Genomic DNA, 25,751 nt, shown 5'->3' with positions numbered 1-25,751 from the left:
AAAAGGGAGATATCGAGATTTCTTATATTAACACTAAAGATCAATTAGCCGATATCTTTACCAAGCCTCTTGATGAACAAACGTTTACCAAACTTAGGCATGAGCTCAATATTCTTGATTCTAGAAATTTCTTTTGCTAAACTTGCACACACAGCTCATTTATATACCTTTGATCATATCTCTTTCATATGCTATGACTAATGTGTTTTTTAAGTGTATTTCAAACCAAGTCATAGGTGTATTGAAAGGAAATTGGAGTCTTCGGCGAAGACAAAGGCTTCCACTCCGTAACTCATCCTTCGCCATCGCTCCAAGAAAAGGACCTTGTCTTTGGGGGAGAGAGTAAAAGCCCAAAGCAAAAGGACCGGACCTCGTTTTTGGTATAGTCTTAACTCATTTACTTATGACCAAAGGGGAAGATAGTAGTTACATGGGCTCTAATGATTCCGTTTTTGGCGATTCATGCCAAAGGGGGAGAAAGTATGAGCCCAAAGCAAAAGGACCGCACCACCACCAATTTCAAAAACTTAGTACTTTGAGTATTTATCTTTTGGTATCCTATTGTATTCAAAAGGGGGAGAAAATAGTATTTCAAAAATGATATATCAAAACCCTCTTGAATACTAAGAGGTGGATCTCCTTTAGGGGGAGTTTTGTTAAGTCAAAGGAAAAGCATTTGAAACAGGGGGAGAAAATTTCAAATCTCGAAAATGCTTTGCAAATCCTATTCATTTACCTTTGACCATTTGCAAAAGAACTTTGAAAAAGATTTACAAAACATGTGGTGCAAGAGTGGTCCAAAATGTTATATAAGAAAGAAACAATCCATGCATATCTTATAAGTAGTTACATTGGCTCAATTCCAAGCAACCTTTACACTTACAGTATGCAAACTAGTTCAATTATGCACTTCCATATTTGCTTTGGTTTGTGTTGGCATCAATCACCAAAAAGGGGGAGATTGAAAGGGAATTAGGCTTACACCTAGTCCCTAATTAATTTTGGTGGTTGAATTGCCCAACACAAATAATTGGACTAACTAGTTTGCCCAAGTGTATAGATTATACAGGTGTAAAAGGTTCACACTCAGCCAATAAAAAGGCCAAGGTTTTGGATTCAACAAAGGAGCAAAAGGGCAACCGAAGGCACCCCTGGTCTGGCGCACCGGACTGTCCGGTGTGCCACCGGACATGTCCGGTGCACCAGGGGGACTCAGACTCAAACTCGCCACCTTCGGGAATTTCATAGGCACTCGCGCTATAATTCACCGGACTGTCCGGTGTACACCGGACAGTGTCCGGTGCGCCAAGGAGGAGCGGCCTCAGGAACTCGCCAGCTTCGGGAATCGCCAACAGCTAGTCCACTAAAAATCACCGGACTGTCCGGTGTGCACCGGACTATCCGGTGCGACTCCGGAGCAACGGCTATCTCCGCGCCAACGGCTCTCTGCGGTGCAATAAATGCGCGCTCTGCACGCGCAGAAGTCAGGCACACCCATACTGGCACACCGGACAGCAAACAGTACCTGTCCGGTGTGCACCGGACACCCAGGCGGGCCCACAAGTCAGAAGCTCCAACGGTCAGAATCCAACGGCAGTGATGACGTGGCAGGGGGCACCGGACTGTCCGGTGTGCACCGGACTGTCCGGTGCGCCATCGAACAGACAGCCTCCCAACAGCCACATTTGGTGGTTGGGGCTATAAATACCCCAACCACCCCACCATTCATTGCATCCAAGTTTTCAACTTCTCAACCACTTACAAGAGCTCTAGCATTTAATTCTAGACACACAAAAGAGATCAAATCCTCTCCAAAATTCCACATACGCCATAGTGACTAGAGAGAGTGATTTGCTTGTGTTCTTTCGAGCTCTTGCGCTTGGATTGCTTCTTTTCTTTCTCACTTGTTCTTGTCATCAAAACTTCATTGTAATCAAGGCAAGAGGCACCAATTGTGTGGTGGCCCTTGCGGGGAAGTTTTGTTCCCGGCTTTGATTTGAGAAGAGAAGCTCACTCGGTCTGAGGGACCGTTTGAGAGAGGGAAGGGTTGAAAGAGACCCGGCCTTTGTGGCCTCCTCAACGGGGAGTAGGTTCGCGAGAACCGAACCTCGGTAAAACAAATCCGTGTGTCTCACTTCATTATTCGCTTGCGATTTGTTTTGCGCCCTCTCTCGCGGACTCGTTTATATTTCTAACGCTAACCCGGCTTGTAGTTGTGTTTATATTTGTAAATTTCAGTTTCGCCCTATTCACCCCCCCTCTAGGCGACTATCAGCGAGGCGGACCTCGGCGGTACCTTCAGGGGTCGAGATCCGAGAGACCTCTCCCCAGGCACGGTTGATCATGGCCTGGAGCGGGTAAGTACCTTAGAACGTCTTCGTCCTGGCCCCTCATCTGTATGTCCCGACCGCGACTTTCCTTTCCTCCTCAGCAAGCGAAGCCATGGCCTGACCGATCTAGCTCCCCGAAAAGTCCTTAAGACGGCGGCGGCTTCCGCAGCCGGTGCCGCGCCGGGCCTCGCCGTTGAGCTGACCTTCTCGCAAGGCGCCCCACAGCGGGGGGCTCAGGCGGCACCAGTCGCTGTGGAGTGAGTTTCTGAGGCTGGCTCTTCTGTCGAGGTGGCCGTCGCGCTGGGGAAGGCGGCTGGCGCGGACGTGGCCTCGGGCCCACCAGACATGCCACCGGCGCTGGCGCCCGCTGCTGCCGAAGCCGCTGTCGTCCCGGTCGGGGAGCGACCTGTTGCCGCCGACGCTGAGATGGCCGAGGCGTCGGCGCTTGGTGCTTCGGAGGAGGGGGGCGTGGAAACGCGACTCGTCCCGCCGAGCGGCAGCCTTGTCCCTGCGCGACGGAGCTCCGAGGGGCGGCGCCAGTTGCTCCAGTTCCGGACCCGTGAGGCTTCGGATCCCTTCTTCGTTCTTGACGATAAGCGGGAGGAGCAGTCTTGGGACGAGCTCCGCGAGTGTGCCGAAGCGACAGTGGGGTCGCTCCGGTCATCCTAGGAGGTCTTTTGCAGGGACGTCCCCAAGATCCTCCAGGTAATGATTTCAGGCATACCTTTTTTGTGATCAAGGTGTCCTTTGTGACGCCCCGCTTCCTTCCCTCAGGATCTGACGGATCTGAGCGCCGCCAAGTCGTCGTTTATCCGCCACGAGGTCGATGTCTGGGGCTCGCTGCGATCCCTGAGGACCTCGCTCGCCGGGGCTACCGCGCGCCTCTCCCAGCAGGGCGCCGAGGTGGCGGACCTTCGGTTGCTCTGTGCCGATCTGAGAGCAGAGGCAGCAGCGGCACGCGCAGAGGTGCAGCGACGACAGTCGGAGTTCGACCAGGTCGTCGGTGAGCGAGATCAATCTCGGGGCCGGGCTGCCGAGGCCGAAAGCCGGGCCAGAGCCCTTGCAGCAGACCTAGCCGTAGCCCAAGCCGCAGCCTCGGAGCAGCGTGCCCGAGCCGGAGGTATGTCCTGGCTATTTTCGGTTTTTGTTTCAGCTTGTTTCCTCCACTTGTGTTTGAGGCCTTGCGCTCTGGCTGTTCGCAGAGCTCGAGTCTGCCCTTGACAAGTCCACCAGGGCGCTTGCCCAGGCGGCCGAGCAGAGGGAGGCCGACCACGCGGCCATGTCTGAGGCCATCTCGGACTTCTGCCTGGTCTTTGGCTTCAGCGACGTCCCCTCAGGAAGCTCCCCTCAAAGTCGCCTGCAGGCCTTGGGTGACCACGTGCGCGGCAGACTCCGCGAGGCGCTACACCACGGCGTCAGGCGGGCCTTCACCGTGCTTGCTTCCCACTACGTCGTGGATCTGGAGCGAGTCAGCGAGGGGTATTGCCTCCCTGACGATGATGAAGCCGCCCTGGCTGAAGTCTAGAGGCTCGATGCGGCCGCCGCGGGCCCAATCGCAGTGCTGGCGACCACCTTCGAGGCAGAGATCCTCCCGCCTGCGCCGTCATCCGAAGCCGGGGTGGATTTTGCCGAAGGCGGGGACGAAGCCGAAGGCGCGACTCCTTCCCCGGGCGACGCCTAACTCTGCCGGAGCAGTTTCCTTTGAATGCACGTGTGTCTTTTGCGGCCGCTGAGGCCCGAACACTTTATTATCGTAGTATAAAGTCGTGCCCCTTTTCCTTTCATTTTGCGTGTCCAGCCCCGTTCGCCAGTAGCAGGGTGGCTTGCCCAAGTAGGAGTCATTTTTCGTGGTAGGTGACGAGTGAGGTATCCGTAACCCAGAGGCGTAGGAGTCCCTCGGCTCAGTCAGCCTTGCCACTTACATGCACCCGCATTCGCTTCTTGGGGTCCTGCTACCGACATAGCGGGGGGAACGCGGAAGCCTTTTTGGATTGAAAATTTTGACGCAGAGGGGGTTCCCCCCTTTTAGCCCCCGATGGAGGGTCTGGCTTTGCCGAGGCAAGGCTGACCCTTCCTGGATGATCAAACTTTGCGTGGGAACGAGGTATACGAACAACTTGAAAGCATCTTAAGGGTAAAAGCGACGTAGTTGTTGGATGTTCCAAGCGTTGCTGTAGACCTCGCCTTCACTGTTGGCCAGCTTGTACGTTCTGGGCTTCAGAACTTTGGCGATGACGAACGACCCTTCCCAGGGAGGCGTGAGCTTATGTCGCCCTCGGGCGTCTTGTCTTAGCCGAAGCACCAGGTCGTCCACCTGGAGGTCTCGGGACCGAACCCCTCGGGCGCGGTAGCGTCGCAGGGACTGCTGGTACCGCGCCGAGTGTAGTAAAGCCATGTCCCGAGCCTCTTCCAGCTGGTCCAGTGAGTCTTCTCGATTAGCTCGATTGCTTTGGTCGGCGTAGGCCCTCGTCCTCGGGGAACCGTATTCTAAGTCTGTGGGCAAGATGGCCTCGGCCCCATAGACTAGAAAGAACGGTGTGAAGCCCGTGGCTCGGCTCGGCGTTGTCCTCAGACTCCAGACCACCGAGGGGAGTTCCTTCATCCACTGCTTGCCCCGCTCGGAGACGATGAACCCCAAGAGCATGCCTCGAGGGACCCCGAAGACACACTTTTCGGGATTGAGCTTCACGCCTTTCGCCTTGAGACATCGGAATGTCACTTCAAGGTCGGAAAGGAGGTCGGAGGCTTTCCTCGTCTTGACTACGATGTCATCGATGTAGGCCTCGACCGTTCGGCCGATGTGTTTGCCGAACACATGGTTCATGCATCGCTGGTACGTTGCACCTGCATTCCTCAAACCAAACGGCATGGTAACATAGCAGTACATGCCGAAGGTTGTGATGAAAGAAGTCGCGAGCTGGTCGGACTCTTTCATCCTGATCTGGTGATACCCTGAGTAGGCATCAAGGAAAGACAGAGTTTCGCACCCAGCAGTGGAATCCACGATTTGATCGATGCGAGGCAGAGGGTAGGGAACTTTCGGACATGCTTTGTTTAGACCAGTGTAGTCTACACACATCCGTCATTTCCCCCCTTTCTTTCTCACAAGCACAGGGTTGGCAAGCCATTCGGGATGGAATACCTCTTTGATGAACCCTGCCGCCATTAGCTTGTGGATCTCCTCGCCTATGGCTCTGCGCTTTTCTTCGTCGAATCGGCGCAGAGGCTGCTTCACGGGTCGGGCTCCAGCTCGGATATCCAGCGAGTGCTCGGCGACTTCCCTCGGTATGCCGGGCGTGTCCGAGGGACTCCATGCGAAAACATCGGCGTTTGCGCGGAGAAAGTCGACGAGCACTGCTTCCTATTTGGGGTCAAGCTCGGAGCCGATCTGGATCTGCTTGGAGGCGTCGTTGTAGGGTTCGAGAGGGACGAACTTAACCGTCTCCGCTGGCTCAAAGTTGCCAGCGTGACGCTTCACGTCTGGCGCCTCCCTAGAGAGGTTCTCCAGGTCGGCGATGAGGGCCTCGGACTCGGCGAGGGCCTCGGCGTACTCCACGCACTCCACGTCGCATTCGTATGCGTGTCGGTACGTAGGCCCGACGGTGATGACCCCGTTGGGGTCCGGCATCTTGAGCTTGAGGTAGGTGTAGTTGGGGATGGCCATGAACTTGGCGTAGCATGGCCTCCCCAACACTGCGTGGTAGGTTCCTCGAAACCCAACCACTTCGAACGTGAGGGTCTCCCTTCGAAAGTTGGAGGGCGTCCCAAAGCAGACAGGTAGATCGAGTTGTCCGAGGGGTTGGACGCGCTTCCCGGGGATGATCCCGTGGAAAGGCGCAGCGCCCGTCCGGACCGAGGACAGGTCGATCTGCAGGAGCCCGAGGGTCTCGGCGTAGATGATGTTGAGGCTGCTGCCTCCGTCCATGAGGACCTTGGTGAGCCTGACGTTGCCGATGATGGGGTCGACAACGAGCGGGTATTTCCCCGGGCTTGGCACATGGTCGGGATGGTCGGCCTGGTCGAAGGTGATGGGCTTGTCGGACCAGTCTAGGTAGACTGGCGCCGCCACCTTTACCGAGTAGACCTCCCGACGCTCTTGCTTGCGGTGCCGAGCCGAGGCGTTTGCCACTTGCCCACCGTAGATCATGAAGCAGTCGCGGACCTCGGGGAACTCTCCTGCCTTGTGATCTTCCTTCTTAGCGTCATCGAGAGCCTTGCCACCCTCCGCGGGTGGCCCGGCCTTGTGAAAGTGGCATCGAAGCATGACACACTCCTCAAGGGTGTTCTTGACGGGCCCCTGATGATAGGGGCACGGCTCCTTGAGCATCTTGTCGAAGAGGTTGGCACCTCCAGGAGGTTTCCGAGGGTTCTTGTATTCGGCGGCGGCGACAAGGTCCGCGTCGGCGGCGTCGCGTTTCGCTTGCGACTTCTTCTTGCCCTTCTTCTTGGTGCCGCGCTGAGTTGACACCTCGGGAACATCTTCCGGTGGGTGGCCCTAGGGCTGCTTGTCCTTCCGGAAGATGGCCTCAACCGCCTCCTGGCCAGAGGCGAACTTGGTGGCGATGTCCATCAGCTCGCTCGCCTTGGTGGGGGTCTTGCGACCCAGCTTGCTCACCAGGTCGCGACAAGTGGTGCCGGTGAGGAACGCGCCGATGACATCCGAATCGGTGACGTTGGGCAGCTCGGTGCGCTGCTTCGAGAATCGCCGGATGTAGTCCCGGAGAGACTCTCCCAGCTGCTGGCGGTAGCTTCGGAGATCACAGGAGTTTCCAGGGCGCACGTATGTGCCTTGGAAATTGCCGGCGAAGGCTTGGACCAGGTCGTCCCAGTTGGAGATCTGCCCCGGAGGCAAGTACTCCAGCCAGGCTCGAGCGGTGTCGGAGAGGAACAGGGGGAGGTTGCGGATGATGAGATTATCATCATCCGTTCCACCCAGTTGGCAGGCCAGCCGATAGTCCGCGAGCCACAGTTCCGGTCTCGTCTCCCCCGAGTACTTTGTGATAGTAGTCGGGGTTCGAAACCGGGTCGGGAACGGCGCCCGTCGTATGGCGCGGCTGAAAGCCTGCGGACCGGGTGGTTCGGGCGAAGGACTCCGATCCTCCCCGCTGTCGTAGCGTCCCCCACGCCTGGGGTGGTAGCCTCGGCGCACCCTCTCGCCGAGGTGGGCCCGACGGCTGCAGTGATGGTGCTCGTTGCCGAGGCGACCCGGGGCCGCAGGCGCTGTGTTGCGCGTGCGCCCGGTGTGGACCGAGGCTTCCCGCATGAATCGGGAAGTCGCGGCGCGGTGTTCCAAGGGGTACCCCTGCCTTCGGGAGGCGGAGCTTTCGGCCCGTCGGACCGCGGCGTCCTCCAGGAGATTCTTGAGCTCTCCCTGGATACGCTGCCCCTCGGTGGTTGATGGCTCCGGCATCGCGCGGAGAAGCATTGCCGCTGCAGCCAGGTTCTGGCCGACTCCACTGGAAACCGGTGGCGGCCTTACCCTGACGTCGTCGGCGATGCGGTGCTAGATGCCCTGGGGGAGATGACGCGCTTCTCCGGTCGGAGGTTGGCCCGCCCATTCCTGCCCGATGTCCCGGCGGATCGGCTCAAGTGTTCCTGCTCCCTCGTCGAGCCTGGCCTGCATCTCGCGGATTTGCTCGAGCTGTGGGTCATGACCCCCCGCCGGGACGGGGACCACAGTTAGCTCCCGAAGGATGTCGACGCGAGGCACGGGCCTAGGGGGATCACCGTTCTCCGGTATACCAAGATGGTTGCCTTCGCCGGGACCCCCTAGATCGACGTGGAAACATTCGCGATTTGGGCCGCAGTCCTCGTCGTCGAGGCTGCGGCTACCGTCGGAACAGTCGGAAAGGCAGTAGTCGCATGCGGTCATGAAGTCTCGCATGGCATTGGAGTTACCAAGTCCGGAGAAATCCCAACAGAGGTCGGGCTCGCCATCTTCCTCGGACCCCGAGGGCCCGTAGGTCGAGACGGCCGTCAGCCGGTCCCAGGGTGACCGCACACGATACCCCAGAGGGTTTGGACTTGCCTCTATGAGAATGTACATCGAAGCGGAGTTGCTTGGCGGGTCGAGGCCGAATCCAAAAGGCGCGAGATGGGAATCAGTCGGTACCTTTTGGTCGACGGGCGGTGACGAAGTCACGTCAGGGACTGACTGCACCGTCGTCTCAGGTACGAGGGTGACGCCTAGCAAGTCCTTCGCGAGCATGCTGGCGTCGTCTGTTTGCTTGAGGTTGGTGTGTTGCGGGGAGACGGCGCTCGTCTTCGTCTCAGACGCGAGGCCGATGCCCGACGCGCTCTCCGTTGGGGCGCCGGCGCTGTCGACTCGCTCGACAGCCAACGAGGTGCCGCCTCCTGCTTGGCCTTGGTTGCCCCGCCTCCTCCTCCGTCGGTGGGGGAGGGGACGGGATAAGCCCGAATGTCGTCCTTCCACCACGTGGGGAAGGCGTCGTCGATTTCCCCGCCGGCGGGCGGGTTGTCGACCGCCATTGTCGCTGTCGCGCGGCGGGGGAAGGAGTATCATGTCGTAGCTGCCGTCGAGGGACATGAACTCAAGACTCCCGAAACGGAGCACCGTCCCGGGCTGGAGAGGTTGCTGGAGACTGCCCATCTGGAGCTTGACGGGAAGCTGTTCGTCAACACGCAGCAGGCCCCTACCTGGCGCGCCAACTGTCGGCGTTTCGACCTCGGGGGGTCCCTGGACCGACGAGTAAATTGTTGTCGCGTGCCCCAGCCTAGATGGGTCGGCGCGAGGCGTAATGCGAAGGGGGGAGAGCAGCCGGAGGGAGACAGGCGTGGGAGGTGGAACCCGCGGCCTTCGTGTTAGCCCCGCGCCCAGGTCGGGTGTGCTTCCAGTAGGGGGTTACAAGCGTCCACGCGGGAGGGAGCGAGCGGCCTTGCGCGAGCGCCGTCCCGTCCTTCCCCGCGCGGCCAACCCTCTGTAAGAGGGCCCTGGACCTCCCTTTTATAGGCGTAAGGAGAGGATCCAGGTGTACAATGGAGGGTGTAGCAGTGTGCTAACGTGTCTAGCGGAGGAGAGCTAGCGCCCTAAGTACATGCCATCGTGGCAGCCGGAGAGGTTTTGGCACCCAGTTCGTGTGGTGTCGTGGCCGTCGGAGGAGTGCTGGAGCCTGGCGGAAGGACAACTATCGGGGCTGTCGAGTCCTTGCTGACGTCCTCTTGCTTCCGTAAGGGGGCTGAGAGCCGCCGTCGTCATAGAGCGTGCGGGGCGCCATCATTACTCGTATAGTGGAGCGAGCCAGATGGGACGCCGGTCTTGTTCCCCGTAGCCTGATTCAGCTCGGGGTAGGGTAATGATGGCGCCTCCTGTTGACGTGGTCGGTCCGTGCCCTAGGTTGGGCGAGGTGGAGGCTCCTCCGAGGTCGAGGTCGAGTCTGTCTTCCAAGGTCGAGGTCGAGTCCGAGCCCCCGGGTCGGACAAGGCGGAGACCGTCGGCTGAGGCCAGGGCTGAGTCTAAGCCCTGGGGTCAGGCGAAGCGGAGTTCGTCGTCCTTCGGGGCTGAGCCCGAGTTCGAGCCTTGGGGTCGGGCGGAGCGGAGTTCGTCATCTTCTGGGGCTAAGCCCGAGTCCGAGCCCGGAGTTCGTCGTCTTCCGGGGCTGAGCCCGAGTCCGAGCCCTGGGGTCGGGCGGAGCAGAGTTCGTTGTCTTCCGGGGCTGAGCCCAAGTTCGAGCCCTGGGGTCGGGCGGAGCGGAGTTCGTCGTCTTCCGGGGCTGAGCCCGAGTCCGAGCCCTGGGGTTGGGCAGAGCGGAGTTCGTCGTCTTCCGGGGCTGAGCCCGAGTCTGAGCCCTGGGGTCGGGCGAAGCGGAGTTTCCCATGGCGCCTAGGGCCGGACTTGGCTACTGTCAGCCTCACTCTGTCGAGTGGCTCAGCAGTCGGAGCGGCGCAGGCGGCGCTGTCCTCTTGTCAGACCGGTTAGTGGAGTGGCGAAGTGACTGCGGTCACTTCGGCTCTGTCGACTGGAGGGTGCGCGTCAGGATAAAGGTGTCAGGCCACCTTTGCATTAAATGCCCCTGCGATTTGGTCGGTTGGCGTGGCGATTTGGCCAAGGTTGCTTCTTGGTGAAGACTGGGCCTCGGGCGAGCCGAAGGTGTGTCCGTTGCTGGAGGGGGTCCTCGGGCGAGACGTAGATCCTCCGGGGTCGGCTGCCCTTGCCCGAGGCTGGGCTCGGGCGAGGCGTGATCGCGTCCCTCGAATGGACCGATCCTTGACTTAATCGCACCCATCAGGCCTTTGCAGCTTTGTGCTGATGGGGGTTACCAGCTGAGATTTAGGAGTCTTGAGGGTACCCCTAATTATGGTCCCCGACAAAATTAAAGGTTGCCTCCAAGTTTTCTATGAGAAGGAGAAAAAGGACGCAACATCGACCATGATCGGTTGATACAAGACTACTTCAATGACCTGTGTGCCTACCCTCTACTCTACTTTCGTCGAAGATACCGCATGCGAGAGAGCATGTGTCTTCAAAGCTCTGGATAGATCGTGTTAGCATTCCCCCCACTTCACTCTTAGAATAGATAGACTCAACCGCAATCGTTCTCAGCCCACCAAAAATGTACCATTGCCCTACATATGCTTGCCTGCTGTAGCATTGATGACTCCATTGATGAGTACATCAAAATAGAGAAAAGTTCAACCTTAGAGTGCCTCAAATTATTCTGTAGAGGGGTGTTATTTCATGTTTCAGCGATGAGTATAATCGTCATCCCACCGTTGACGATCTCAGGCGAATGCTAGCTAAGGGGCAGAAAAGCGGGTTTCCTAGTATGATAGGGAATATAAATTGGATGCATTGGAAATGCATGGGTGAACTATCTGATTGGATGGAGATGACAATTTACAAAGGGCGGCCATCATACTTGAGACGGTTGCCTCGTATGACTTGTGGATTTGGCTTATTTTTATACGATATCGCGGTCGAACAACGGCGTCAATATGCTCAACCAGTCGTTGGCCGGTGTTTGTGAAGACCATCCCCCTTCCCTCTCTTCGACTCACAAAGGGTTAGCACAAGTGTATGGGAGTCCACGAAAGCGCCCAAGGAGGATTACACCATCTACTTGTGACATTCTGGCACGACCTAATGTTTTTAGTAAAATACAATAGCGGTCATCGAACTCAGCATGATGTGTCACATGGGTCACTGAACTCTAGGAAAAATCAGCAAATCAGGTCCTCTAACTTAGTCATCCCATGCAATACCGTCTAAAACTGATTTTGCTTAAACTGGATGTTGAGCACACTAATCAAAGTTCGGGGACTCAAGCGGCAGAACATGACAAGTTCAGCGACCTAAGTGACACAACATTACCAAGTCCAGGGACTTAAGCGACTCCAACGTGGTGCACGCCACGTCGACATTCAACTTGAGCGAACCGAGTTTTTGGACGATTTTATATGAACCGAATAAGTTAGAGGATACATTTTGCTAGTTTTCTTGAGTTCGGAGATCTAAATGACATTGCGTGCCAGGTTTCAGGACCGGTGATGCATTTTTACTAAAGATTTTTCCATACCGCGTTGTTGGTCCTTGCTCTCAGATGTTATATATCAAGAACAAAGCAACACAATTGTTAATGATAAAAGACCTTCGTCCTTTGAAACATTATCTCCTTTCGGGTATAATGATTCTTAGATGAAGGGCATGAAGAGCGTACCTTCGTCATCTCAGTAAACGCACATAAATGAAGGTAAATAAAATATGAAAGAATGTAAATAATGATAACACGTATTCAAATTATTTATATTCTCATTTTATAATCGCAAATGAATATTCATAATAGTAATATTACATTGATACCTTCGACTTGTCAGAAGGATAGAACGTGAGAGTGACGCGAGTGAGATTATAATGCAGCGTGAACAGTACGGTGTTACTGTTCATCTATTTATAGGCACGGGGCGCAGCCCGGACAAAATTACATCCATGTCCCTGATATTTTCTTTTAATCGTAAAATAAACTATCAAGGACTAAGTAGTCTTTTTCCCTTTAGGTCGGTTCCTTCTTCCACCTTCGTCATTATATTAAGCCGAAGCTCCTTTAACCACAGCTTCAGCGCCCGCCCGCTCTACCTTCGGGTTGTATCTTCGTATCACATATACTTTCACCAGAAAGAGAACCTTCTTCCTAAAACTGAAGCCGCCTGTAACAGTCTATGTTACATTGAAAACATATGATTAGTCATGTTTTTAAGGACCTTCGGAAGAGAAAGACACCAACACGTGTTATGTTTTTGAGACGTGCCATGACCCGTCGTCCTCAGGTGTGACGGTCAAATCTCAGCTGCAGCCGTCACTCATCTCTGTCTTGGACTCTCAGTTCTCACGAAGGGATGAAATCGCAGACGAAACAGGATACTTGCGTTTAAGAAAATTAAAACCACTGTTACGGTCGTGTAGGTTTCGCACTTTATTGCATCTGTCAGAGTAGCATTCGGACAAGATGGATGGGAATGCAGCTAGCTATAGATGTCCAAACAGTGCGGGCCGCCCGTTTGGCCCGTGGCACGGCACGAATTTAGCCCGGTCCAAACACGGCCCGGCACGGTCGGTTACGGGCCTGGGCCGGCACGGCCCGTTTAGCGGGCCGGGTATGGACAGATACGGCGGCCCGCGTGCTTTGGCCCGGGCCGGCCCGATAAATGGGTCGGCCCGACGGCGGCCCGCATATTTATGTAAATACTAAATATATAAATACATTTAATTCTCTTATAGTATGTAAATACTAAATACACGGGCAAACATATACAAAATGCATACATAAATATAAAATGCATACATAAATATTTTGTTGTCTCAATATATATAAATAATATGTTACTATATATGATTAATTCTGTTAAATATATGTATTTATATACCGTTCTACTGTTGGTTCGGGTCAGTGCCCGGCCCGGTCCGTTGAGGCCCACCGGGCCAACGGGCCGGCCCGACACGATTTTTCCCTGTGCGTGTCGGGTTTGGGCATGTCCCTAGGCACGTGGGCCAGCCCGACCCGGCCCGAAGCATCAACGGGCCGTGCCTGGCCCGACCCTATTCGTACCGGGCCGAAACGGGTTCGGGTCGGGTCCGTGCCGGGTGGCCCGTTTGGACATCTATACAGCTAGCTAGAGCAAGGCGATAACAAAATGGATGGGGATACAGCTACGGTTAAGCAGCGAGGACAACTGCCAACTTGGTGGCTGGTGCCAAGGTAACTAACTAGTCCGGCGCGTGTGGACAAGTCGGTCAGTCCAATCACGTCCGCGGCGCAGGACGAGAGCGAGAGCGAGAGCGGTAAAGATGTCCGTTCAACGCAGCGCAGTGAATCCAGCCGTTGTTGCCAACGAGAGTCGAGAGGAGGAACTAGTCCGTACATATACGTACGCGCAGTTCATCTCGTTCAGAAACGAAAAGTAGCCCAACGGTGACAGGTTGTTGGTGGCCTGGAGGCTGGAAGCGCCTGGTGATGCCACTTGACGGCATCACGTCACGGCATGCGTACATACAGTACAGCGCCCGGTCGAGGCCTGGCCCTGGCTTCATGACGGCATAACTCACAAGTCGCCTGTCAACTCTTCGCTTCCAGGGTCAGATGTCAACTGCCACCAAAAGTACGAACCCACGCACGTGTGATCGGAGGAAACAATAGGACTTAGATTTAACACGGTTGTTTAAGCCGCCGTAGCTGCAATCTATAAAGACAAAAACAATGTATAAATAATAAAACCTAGTACGTATTAAAACCACACGAACAGACTGACCAAGGTAATCATTGTTAGAAACTTAGGCATTTTCAGTATTAATTTAATCCAGAAAAACAGTGTGATAAATGTGATGACATGTATGTGCATGTGTGTATAACTAATTACATAAGCAGTAAACAACAATAATACATGCACAAATACGAAGAACAGAAAGTACCCTACGGAGGGAACGATGCTTAAGGCATCAGTGGCTTCATTTTTAAACGAGACATCTCGTGTGTATGTTCAATATAGTCGTACAAAATCGATGCAGAAACATGTACGTCATGCAGTCCCTAGAACGGTCGCAGGAATACGAACAACAGCACGCATCGCCCGGGGAAGTTGACGAGTACGCTCTCCAAAAATATGTATATCTATGTGGACTGCTCTCTCACTCTCTCGTGCTCGTAGAATGTGAGACGGGGTGAAGTTGTTTGCAATGTGTGTGAGAGACCTCGCGTAACCAGATCCTTACTCTCCATTCTTATAGGAATTCGTCAGAAGGATAACGGACAGAAACAAGCGCGTCATTAGAACTAGCCACAGTCCGGTCCGGACGACGGCGCGTGTGGCAGTCGTTCATTGTTTTCTCAACTTCTCAATAAATGCACCAATGATCTATATATTTAAGTTGATTAATTTGTCCCTTAAACTTTCAATACGGTGCTAATTTATTAGAGCGCCATAACATTTAAATTGGACCATTAGCATTAAATATTATTGAATATTAATTAATTGGGCTAAGCCCACATTTATCCAACAACCACTACAATTCGTCTGTCATACCATTCATGATTCATCATATTGGACACAAGATCAAATCATCTTGATGTACCAAGGATTAGATGACTCACGGTCTCCGCCCTGCCAAATCCGACACGGACTTGGACTTTGGCTGATTCTTGTTCAGGTCCAAACCTGAGGACTTGCTTTTGTTGAGCCTTCCTTTTTCCTTCCTTCTCCCTGCATCGATGGAACTGCTGTGTGCTGCTGAGTGAGCTGAACTGAACCCTGGCATGGGCAGTTTATTTGGTGGCCCGGCGGCCAGGGCTACGTCTGGGTCTGGCCGTGGCATCTGACGCTGGAAGTGAAGAGTTCACTTGTTATTATGGCTGTCTGTCTAGCCGAAACAGTCGCGAATCGGCGCTAACTGTTACCGCGTCTCCCACACCATACATGCTCCATCGTTGTGCTCATGGTTGTCATGGGCTCATGGCCGCCAGATCATGTCGCAGCGGGGCAAAGGTTGAGCCAACGTGTCCATGAAAAAAGATCATTACAAAAAGTGATAAGCAAAATGTATCTAGAGATTAAAAAAAAATCAAAACAACCAGACCATCTCATAATTTTTGAAACTAAATTTGGAACTAAGGGAGTAAAAGTTGTGCATACTGTAGTATCACATCAATTCTGTCAGCTATTGTCCGGCACAAAAGCAGACATAAAACAAAAAAGCTATTGCTCTAGCAGCGGCACGCATCCCATTCCTAGAATCGAAGCTGAGTTCCCAAGCACTTAGACAAAGATGAGGTTCAGATGACCATTCCGAACTAAGACCTGCTTCATTTCCTCTTAGACAAAGACGATGCTCTGTTCCCTGTACAAAATGGGCCGCGCGCAATCTACACCGGCTAAAATAGGTTAAGGCATTCCCTAGGTCATCTACAGCAGTGGCACCAAGATTACAGTGCAGTGCTCACCAAAAAAAAGCCAGGCTACCTAGTCCTCAGCAATCGAAGAGGAGGCGGCGCCGAACAGACTTCGGCAGGCTCTTGTCGAGGTCCCTGTCGGACGATTTTCTCGAGCCTCCCCTCGCGGCGTGCCCTTCTCCCGCCGGCTTCTTCCCAGATTCTACGTTCTGCGCTTTCTTCGAGCGGTAGAACTCTGTGATGCTAAGCTGCACCCCGCTAGGTCTCGGGCCTTCAGGTGTCTTGCACGCACTGTCTGCTAAGCTTGATTTGGATTTCCGTGATCTTGATCGTGCTTCTTTCAGCCTCTGCAACAGTTATGCGGATGTGTGAGCTAGAGTGAACAAAATTCACCCCAGTGGATGTTTCTTCAATTAAACAGCCACAAATAAACGATGAAACACCATGCTACACAAAAAAAAACAACTCAGAGCCTAAAATAGAAGCATGCATTAACTAAATAAATGCGCTCTTCCATTTTGTTTGTCTGGTGTTACTACTAACCTACCGATATGGCAAAGAAGTAAAGTTGTGCCACATAACATAAACGTGGCGAATCCAGCTATCGAATATAATCATCTACAAAAGTAAATGCACAAAGATTGAACTGAAACTTGGTTCTATGTTTTCTGATAAACTAAATGCAGCGAGGAAATATTGCTAGCACGAAGAGTCTTAAAGTTGTCCTGTAAGTGACTAAGAGTCATGCATATTTCAAACTATCATAGGAAGAAAGCAACCAGTGCACACCTGTTCTTCCTGAAACCTTGCTGTTTCCTTAGGAAAAGCAGCACCAACAAGTTGAATGTCTTCATCCGTCAATACAAAGCAGCAGCCATCATCAATAAGCACTTGTGGAACATCAGGTTCGTCTAATAACTCAGGAGACTCGCAAACCACTGCATCCAAATCGTCGTCTTCATCCAACAACACTACCTCGCTACTTGTCTCTCCCTCCATTACTGGCTTGTTGCTAGACATAATAGAATTCATACCACGGGTAGCTCTCTTCCATTTTACCAAGTAATACGGGTGACCGTGCTTTATCTTAATCCGTTGAATTGAATCAAATTCATATTGGTCACAAAGGAGCAATGGTGTAGATGGAGATGATGCAACCTCTCTTAAGTATATGGTTGATAACATAGGGAGCATGCTTTGGCGAATATAAGATGGCTCCCAATTCTGCTTGTAACTTAATAAGTCTACCAAAGCTTCAACATCAGGTTTATTCCAAGTAAGCAAGGGAACACCCTTTTCTGCAAACAGGTTCGAATTTGAGTTTTTACTATAAACAAATGCTTATTTGGAACCTTGATCAAAGAAAAACTACAACTCAATAAACACTTAAAAAATCATAATGATGTTTTCTAATGAATTGGGCCATACTTTTTTCCTTACCTTCAACCAGATTGTTATCACTTAGATACAATTTAATGATCTCGTCGTTAGGAAAATTTGTCTCAGCAGCTATTCTCTTGCAGACCTTGATTTGCCAATTTTCATGTCGTCTTTGTTCCTTTAGCTCACGTGCCTAACAGTCATAACAAAGGTGCAGTTAATGTGGCGGTAATTATTCATCACAAACCATTCAAGGAAAAAAGAGAAGGTGAAACATACTGTAAGGCATCAGAATCAACAGGATTTGGATAATTAAATGAATATAAATCCAACCTCGTCACAACTAGGACATTCACATTTGAATCCAGTTGGTTTTTCCATGCAATTCTCTAATGAATCCACCAAACAATAATTGCAGCCATCCTTGCTATGATTTTTCTTGCTGCCTGGGTGGCCACATTGTGAGCAGTGCGGCAATTTAACAACTGGGCTTTTTGTGGACGATGATGGGAGATCATCAATATGTGCATTGTCAAATCCTTCTACGAATGGATACACCCCTCTACCAATTTCATGTAACCTGGAGAGGTATAAATATAAGATGACTAGCTCCATGAATGCAGCATTGGGGGAGATTATTCTGTAGGGAAAAAAACAAGTACAACACATACTTATCTAAAATTTCATCCTCATCAAATAACTGCACAAAACGAAGTGCAGTCTCCAGGCCAAAACCAGGCACCCCATGCAAATCATGATCACTGCCAATAAGGAGCGCCATGGCCACCATTTGCTTCCTCTTTAATCCAAGACCAGACTCAATGTCTGCTATGTGGTAGCACTCAAATGGTTCCTGAAGAAAAGTTCATGGTCTTGAAACTATTGCACATGGAAAACAAAACAAATCACCTGCTGTGGACATAGAACTACAGAGGAGTCCTTACCTTGCAATTCGATCTGAGGACCTTTACGACGGTCTTAGCCCCATAGAGGAAAGCATCACTGTCTGCAGTGATGCAAGCATCTACATGACCTTCACTATTCAGCTGAGCGCAAAGGGCTTCAGCTTCACCGTTTGCCCTCAATACAGGCATTCCAAGATATTCAAGCAGTTCCTAAAAATTACAGAATATCAATTAGCATTTGAAACAATGCATATATGATATAATTACATGAGTGGGTATCATCGGCAGCATTATTGTTGCCGACCATTTAAGAAGCAAGAAGCTAGTGTAAAGATGTTGTGGTGTTAGATGAGAAATCTTCACTACAGCGGTTGGGAATCGCTCAATCTCGTGATGAACAGTTAAACATTGTGTCTTAAACTTATGTATCCTTTTATTCCTTTTTAATGCAAAGCTGTAGGGGCCTCGGCCCCTCCAGATTCGTCAAAAAAAAGTTGAACATTGCGGACGGCTCTGCAAGCCCTAATTAAACCCTAGATTGAATGAAGGATCACAAACATTGGCAAGACCCGGGAACTCACCACGCACTCCTCAACGGCTCGCGTGAATGCAGCATTCCTCTTTTTGACCGGTGCCGCGGCCGCACTGGACTCTGCCTCAGTGACCGGCAACGCGGCCAGGTCCATCCCGGAGCCTCGGAAGAAGCGGGCCGCCCTCGCCTGCGACTTGAGCGGCGACGGCTCGCCGTCCACCACGAACACAGGGAACGCGCCCATCTGCAGGAATTGCAGAGACAATCCCAGCGGAAACAGGTGAATCCGGGAACCAAAAAATCGAGCAATGCAGTCATTAGCCCCAGCAAGATTAAATCTTGGAAACCAAAAGACAAGTGCAGAATGCAGATTGCAGAATCGCCCAAACGCAGGTCAGCGCATTAGTCGGTGAGATCAAGAAACGAGCGGAAGGCAGAGACAATAGAGGGGAAGAACGAGAGCCGAGCGAAGGAGGCGGAGAGAGAGGAGAGGTGGGAAAGCGGGGGGGGGGGGGGGGGGGGGGGGGGGGGGGGGGACACCGCCAGTGGCACCGGACCTTGGCGAAGAGGGAGAGGGTGCGGAAGAAGGTGGTCCGGAGGTGCGGGCTCCGTGCCCGCGGCAAGCGCGCCCGGATGGCGGTGGTGTGGGAGACGACCCAGAAGGAGAGGTCGACGGCGACGCGGCGCCCGCGTAGGTACCCCGCGCCCTCGTGCCGCGCGCAGGGCTTCAGCAGGTCCCAGAAGCTGCCCCCCACGCCCATCTCTTTCTCTCCGTCCCTGCCCTCTCCCGTCGGCCGTGGCGGAGATTGGGTGGGGGAGTTCAGACTTGCGCCGACCGCCGGTAATCTGCGGGGCTCGGGGCGGCTTCTGGGGCTGGGCTGCCTCGTTGCCGATGCCGTTGTGGCCTGTGGGTTCTCTCGGTCTCCCGTTAGCGCGCGGGCCCCTCGTGGTGGGCCTATGGCCGTTTTCTTCCCTCCTTTTAGTCTTTTACTTTGCCTTTTCTTTCTTTCGTAGGAGGATGGAGAAACAACCGTTCTTGGGTTCTGCAATTGGTAATTTGGGAATAGCAAAACAGCGCAATTGTTTTTTTAAAGGTAAATGCAAGCTGCGCTGGTGTGCTAAAGTATTCAGTTCGTGCCAAAACTGGATGATCTTTGGAATCAGCTGGTAATCGTTGAATGAATCGATCACCCAAACCGGCTGCCTTTGTTCCTCTGTTCTTTAGCTTGGTCAGCAGTTGCTCCATTGTTTGCGTGGTTGGGTGCTGTTATTGCCGGTTTTCCATGGAGGCAATGCAGATGTTAACATTGCACCAACCTGAACATATGTGGAATTATCGATCACTAATTCATGATCCTCGTTGTATAAAACAAGCCTAGACTTTAGTGTTCCCTTCCTAAGACTGTCTTCAGCGCCGCACCCTAGCCCTCCTCTTCCCTATTCCTATTCATTGTTTAGGGGCTACAGGCCACCTCTTCGTCCTGCAGCGCAGCCCCCTACCGCGCTCCCTTAGTAGCGGACTGTTTCTCTCTCACGGCAAATGGAGGGGATCCATGTTCACCCCCACGAGCGTCTCGAGGACACCAGCGGCCACGCGCTCTAGAAGAAGGTTAGATGCTTGGACATGGGTTCTTCGCAGTTGGTTTTTTTTTCTGCCAAAAAAAATTTGTCCTAGTTGCTAAATTCTCGAAAATTAATATTGAAGAGAATTAATATTGAATACAATTTTGGACGATGCAATATAATCAATTATGCATGTGTGAATTAATTGTATGCATAATGGGCCGCACACTAATTATTGGAGATTATCTTTGTAATAAAAAGTACAAAACTAAATATTTGAACCAGCCGTATGTGTACATATACAAAATGGAAAAAAAGAAGGTAGTTGATGGTAGTTGGAATGATATGTATATTTTATATGTAGAGTGAAAGATAGGGGAATATGTAGGGGGAACCGTTGCGGAAAGAGTGAATATAGGAGAGAGAATTTTGCTGACGTGGCTACATAGTAGCATATAGAGGGAAAATTTTAGGGAAAACGGCTGCTAATAGTCTAAAGAATGTAACCATCTCCGAGGTCATCTCTAAATAAAAGCATATTCTGTACTTTTGTTCTCATTAAATTAAGAGTGTCCTGTTATCTTCCAGCTTCTTGACGTCCATACAATTAAGGGTGGTAATAAGTTCTAAGTTTTACACTATAAAATTTAAGAACTGAATCAGATTAGGATCGTGCTATTTTTTTTGAACTAAAATTAATTACGGACCCTAACTTATTGTGAAGACATATTTAGATTGTGATCAATTACCACTTCTCTATATAATGAAATCATACAGAACGTTGGACAAAACGTATACCTTTTGCCTTAATGTAGTGGTGTTTTTTAGATATATACAACCCAAATTTTGAATCGGTTTTTAAGTACAAGAATCAGTTAAGAGACTCTATGATATAATTCTGAACCCCTAAATTATAAATGCAATCAAGATACAATGTGGCTGTTTGGTTCAGCTTCTGGTCGGCTTCTGGCCGCCAGAAGCAGAAGCTGCTACCAAACGCGCAGATTTTGGGCCGGCTTCTGCGCGACGCGCTTCGGTAAGAAGCCGAGCTCCCACGGTCGTCGCGAAGCCGCGCTCACTTGGCTTCGGATAGAAGCCCCCGCGCACTTCGCTAGGGTTCTACCCCCGCAACGCACCGCCGCCGCCGCCAAGCCACCGGACCGCAGATCCGCACCCAACGCACCGCCGCCGGACCCTCTCCTCGCCGCATCGTCGTCTTCGCAGGTACGGACTACTCCTCTGCGAACTCGTCCATCCCCTTCTCCTCCCACTGCCGCGTTTCCTTCACCGTTTCCTGTTTCGCTATGGTTGCCGCAGTGACACCGGCGCCCTTGTCCGTCGTGCTGGTTCCTCCGGTCCCCGACCATCGCGTTGGCATCTTCGCAGGTACGGAATTCGTCGCCTCCATCCCGAGCCACCCCGCTCCCTCCTTTACTGTTGCTAGGGTTGGGCCTCAATCCCGACCCACGCCGCCCCCTCCTCTCCAGTTAAATCAATTCATCTTCAAGGGTATGGAACGTCGTACTAACAGAGAGATTTTTGTGCATTGTCGCCTACAGATTTGCGTATCGAGTTGTTCGTCTTCGGTTCCAAGATCAAGTGCATCCAAGGTACTTTCATACACAATTTCTTGCGCAATTTACTGTCCACATGGGCACAACCAATTTATATATGTGCTGTCATTTGTGCATATTACTTGGAGATACGAGAGTTAGGATGGTCATATGTTTATTGTTACCTAGGGATACCATTGTTCTTTTGTATAAGTATGATATGTGCAGTGATTACTTCTACGTTTGTTTGTCACAACCTGTATGTTCACGGTTCAGTTCATTCTCTGTTTGTTACAACCTGTATGTTAATAGCTTCAACCAAACTTTGTCATTGTTAGCACTCAAATAATGTCAGTACATGGAACTTAGATTGTCCCCTTCTGTAGTAAACTGACCACCTAAATCCACATCAGATGGATTCAGCAGACTCCATAGCCAACAAGGCAATTGGAAGGATGCAAGAGATTTCAGACAAGATATTTTCCGTAGCGAGGGAAACAATCCGTCCTGGACGTGGGTTGACCTCATTTGATGCTACCAAACTTCGTGTAGCTTTGGAGGAGATAGCTTGCATGCTGGAGCAAGACTCTCTGGTGTTGCAAGAACATTTGGACATCGTGAACAACGTAAACATCCCGGTTGACAGCAGCTATGAACCTTCTACCTTGTCGTCTCCACCCCCATCTGACGACGACCTTACTCCACACTGGGACTTTGCGGAGCATTTCCAAAACTTCTGGGGTGTTGAATATGACTCCGATCAGATGCCTTCGTTTAGTGACAATGATGTTTAAGGTAGAAGGGAGTGAACCTTGGAGTTAGGTGTTTGAATAACAGGGATGAATTCACTGTGCTTTTCTGTAGTAAGGTCTTAGGGAAACAGGGAATGAGTTTGTTCTTTTGGTTAATGGGCTGCTGTAAATGTGTTCCATGTCCTTTTGTGTGCACTACCAGTTTATTTAAGGTTGTCGTTGTGTAATTAAGGAAATTGGAATCTTAGTACTTATGGTATTACCTAAAGTTAATATGGCCAGTATAGTGTTCATGTTTTTGTTGTTTTTAATCCGAGAGCACTATGTTGAATACTATATACTTGTTATGCACTAGATGGACAAGTCCGACAAAGTGATTGCAAAGTGGGATAGTAGAGCAACAAAAATTTACACAGAAATTTGTGTAGAAGAGGTCAATGCTCGAAACAGGCCACAACAATTTCTAAATGCAGAAGGGTATGCTAACCTCATAAGGAAGTTTAAGGAACGCACTGGTCGCACTTACACCAGGGATCAAATGAAGAATAGGTGGGATTCGTTGAAGAGAATGTTCACCCAGTGGAAAACTCTTAATGAAAGGGCTACAGGTCTTGGTCGAGACCCTCATACTGGTTCAATCAGTGCGCCAGATGAGTGGTGGGCCAAGCAAAATGAAGTAAGTACATCTTTTTTCCTAGACTAACATTAGTATTGGCCATCTAAAACTAGGAACTACCATTTGGTGCAGGCAATGCCAGGTTGTATTATGTTCAAAACAGCCCCCCTAGAGAATGAGGACGAGCTAAAGGTTATGTTTGGACCCATTGTCTGCACAAATGAAAGAACCCTGGTTCCTGGCGTCGAGGATGCTAATTCATCTTCTGATGATCATTTGGAATACACTTTAGGTGGGGGTGAAAACAGCACACCTGACCCCTGCACAAATGCTACTGGGAAGCGTAAGATGCGCCATGATTCCCCAAAACCAAAGAAGAAAAAAGATTCGAGGGAAGAGTACATGAAAAGACTAGTGGAGGCTTTTGAGTCCCGCTCAATGACCACAAACAAGTCCATTACCTCTTCTGACAATGACCCAGTTCGAATAGAGCTTAAAAAGCAGTTGCAACAAGTAATGGATGATGGATCACCAGAAGGGAGCGAACTACATTTGTTTGCCACTCATCTTTTGATTCAGAAGAAGTATAGAGATGTTTTTGCAACCTTGCAGACAAAAGAAGGAAGAATCGCTTGGCTTCGCAATGCTTACGAGTTAGAAACTAAAAAGAGCACTTAGCTGCTGGACGTCCGACAACACAGGCCTACATGTTCACTATTATCGTTGTTTATGTGTTTTCAACAGTCATGTCATTTTATTGTTGTGAGGATTAAACTTGTCGTTCGCTTAATTTTCCCTTTGAAACAGTTTTCCAGATATTTGAGTTGAACTTGTATTTGAATAATCAGAGTTGTGCGAGTGTGAACTATGTTTGTCTGTGAACTTTGTGTATTCCGGTCAGAACTGAATAATAATAAATGTGGCTTGTAAACTGTGGTTGTACAGTTTTTAGTAATTTACAAACTCTGGTTACATATGAATGTGTTTGTGTTATCTGTGTGCATGCAGATGTCTGACACTTCTGCAGACACATATGTTAATGAATTGGATGACACATATGTTAATGAATTGGATGACACAGATGCAGAATTGGTCGTTGCTATATGTGTTGTAGACGTTTGGGGCAGGACTTTCAGTCAGGTTCCTAGAAGAGCATTAGTGGAAACTGGTATTCAATGGGTGGAGAGAACGTTGCAGAATAGTAACGACTGCTTCGATATGTTTCGCATGCGAAGAACTGTGTTTAGACGATTGCATGACACATTGGTGGACAATTATGGTCTAGTTCCAAGCCGGGGTGTCAGTACAACGGAAGCACTTGGCATTTTCTTGTGGGCATGTGGGGGTCCACAGTCATTTAGGCAGTTAAGGAATAAGTTTGGTCACTCGTTGGAAACAATTAGTCGCAAGTATACTGAAGTCCTTGATGCACTGTTTAAGATGTCATCTGACATCATTAAGCCCAAATACCCATATTTCACGAAGATTCATCCGCGTTTGCGAGAGGCGAGATTTTGGCCACACTTCAAGGACTGCATAGGAGCAATTGATGGTAGTCACTTTCCAGCGGCAGTCCCGGCCTCAGAGCAAGCCAAATATATTGGATGGCACGGTTACACTTCGCAGAATGTAATGGCCGTTTGTGACTTCGATATGAGGTTCACTTTTGTTGTCACAGGATGGCCTGGATCCGTACATGACACTAGAGTACTGCAAGATACTTTGATAACTTATGCGGACAGGTTCCCCCACCCACCAGAAGGTATTCAATTATATATCTGGTTTTTATGACATATGCTATTAATTACTTGGTTACATATTGAACTTATGTATTTCATGTTTGTGCAGGTAAATACTATCTTGTCGATTCCGGTTATCCGAATAGAAAGGGCTACCTTGCACCTTATAAGGGTCAGAAATACCACATTTCCGAATGGCAAAATGCGAGGCAACCTATTGGCAGCAAAGAAGTTTTTAACTATGCACACTCTTCGCTACGCAATGTTATAGAGCGATCGTTTGGGGTTCTTAAAATGAAGTGGAGAGTTCTATTAAGTCTCCCTTCATTTTCGCTTGCCAAACAATCGAAGATAATTATTGCTTGTATGACATTGCATAACTTCATTAGAGAGAGTGCTCTACACGATAGAGACTTTGATGAAGTAGGACCTAGTAGCAGCAGTCATGATGTACCTTTAGGTGAGAGTAGTAGTACCACACCTGATGAGTTAGACATGAGTGCTTTTCGAGATGCAATTGCTAATGCTTTAGTGGCGTAGTTAAGTATGACAATGTAACGGGACTAATGATGTAATCAACTGCTCTAATTATTCTTTAATGACCTTTTCATCGTTATGGGTTTCATTTTATCGTTTCTTCGAACAAAATCTGCAATTTCACAATCTGATTATCCAAACACGTAGATTCTCACGAACAGCTTTTCTGCACAGCTGGCGAACCAAACACCTAAATTCTAACCACCAGCTTTTCCTAACAGCCAGCTTTTCCCCACAGCCAGCTTTTCAGATAAGCTAGTCAGAAAAAAGCCGAACCAAACACGCCCAATATGTATGAAGAGTCGTCCCTTGATTTTTTTCACTTATGAGATCGTGCTTTTAAGTGAAATTAGAATTGTGGCATCCTGATAGTTTGTATGAAATTAGTTGAGTCTGATGATACAAGAGCTAATTACTAATAGCTGAAATTTGATTAGAAATAACTCTAAT

At 50.5% G+C, this 25,751-nt stretch overlaps 2 protein-coding genes across 2 annotated transcripts; one reads left to right on the top strand and one right to left on the bottom strand.

Moving 5' to 3' along the window:
* Window positions 1-15,393: 15,393 nt before the first annotated feature.
* On the bottom strand, window positions 15,394-19,518 carry LOC103647601 (flap endonuclease GEN-like 1). The gene is made up of 8 exons (XM_008672110.3): window positions 19,099-19,518; window positions 18,591-18,785; window positions 18,049-18,219; window positions 17,776-17,957; window positions 17,438-17,684; window positions 17,165-17,297; window positions 16,514-17,022; window positions 15,394-16,071 (listed from the first exon to the last, which is right to left on the bottom strand). The coding sequence occupies exons 1-8, from the start codon at window positions 19,300-19,302 to the stop codon at window positions 15,802-15,804; spliced, it is 1,911 nt and encodes a 636-aa protein (XP_008670332.1). The 5' UTR covers window positions 19,303-19,518; the 3' UTR covers window positions 15,394-15,801.
* A 41-nt stretch (window positions 19,519-19,559) lies between these two features.
* Window positions 19,560-25,353, top strand: LOC109944371 (uncharacterized). Its single transcript, XM_020549110.1, has 8 exons — window positions 19,560-19,593; window positions 20,933-20,958; window positions 21,057-21,140; window positions 21,220-21,328; window positions 21,422-21,490; window positions 21,664-21,714; window positions 24,704-24,787; window positions 24,874-25,353. The coding sequence occupies exons 1-8, from the start codon at window positions 19,560-19,562 to the stop codon at window positions 25,302-25,304; spliced, it is 888 nt and encodes a 295-aa protein (XP_020404699.1). The 3' UTR covers window positions 25,305-25,353.
* The last annotated feature ends 398 nt before the right edge of the window (window positions 25,354-25,751 follow it).

This window comes from Zea mays, chromosome 2 (assembly GCF_902167145.1).
Source record: "Zea mays cultivar B73 chromosome 2, Zm-B73-REFERENCE-NAM-5.0, whole genome shotgun sequence".
In the NCBI taxonomy this organism is placed as follows: domain Eukaryota; kingdom Viridiplantae; phylum Streptophyta; class Magnoliopsida; order Poales; family Poaceae; genus Zea; species Zea mays.
The sequence above is the reverse complement of the archived record's forward strand: the minus strand, read 5'-3'. Positions and strand labels throughout refer to the sequence as shown.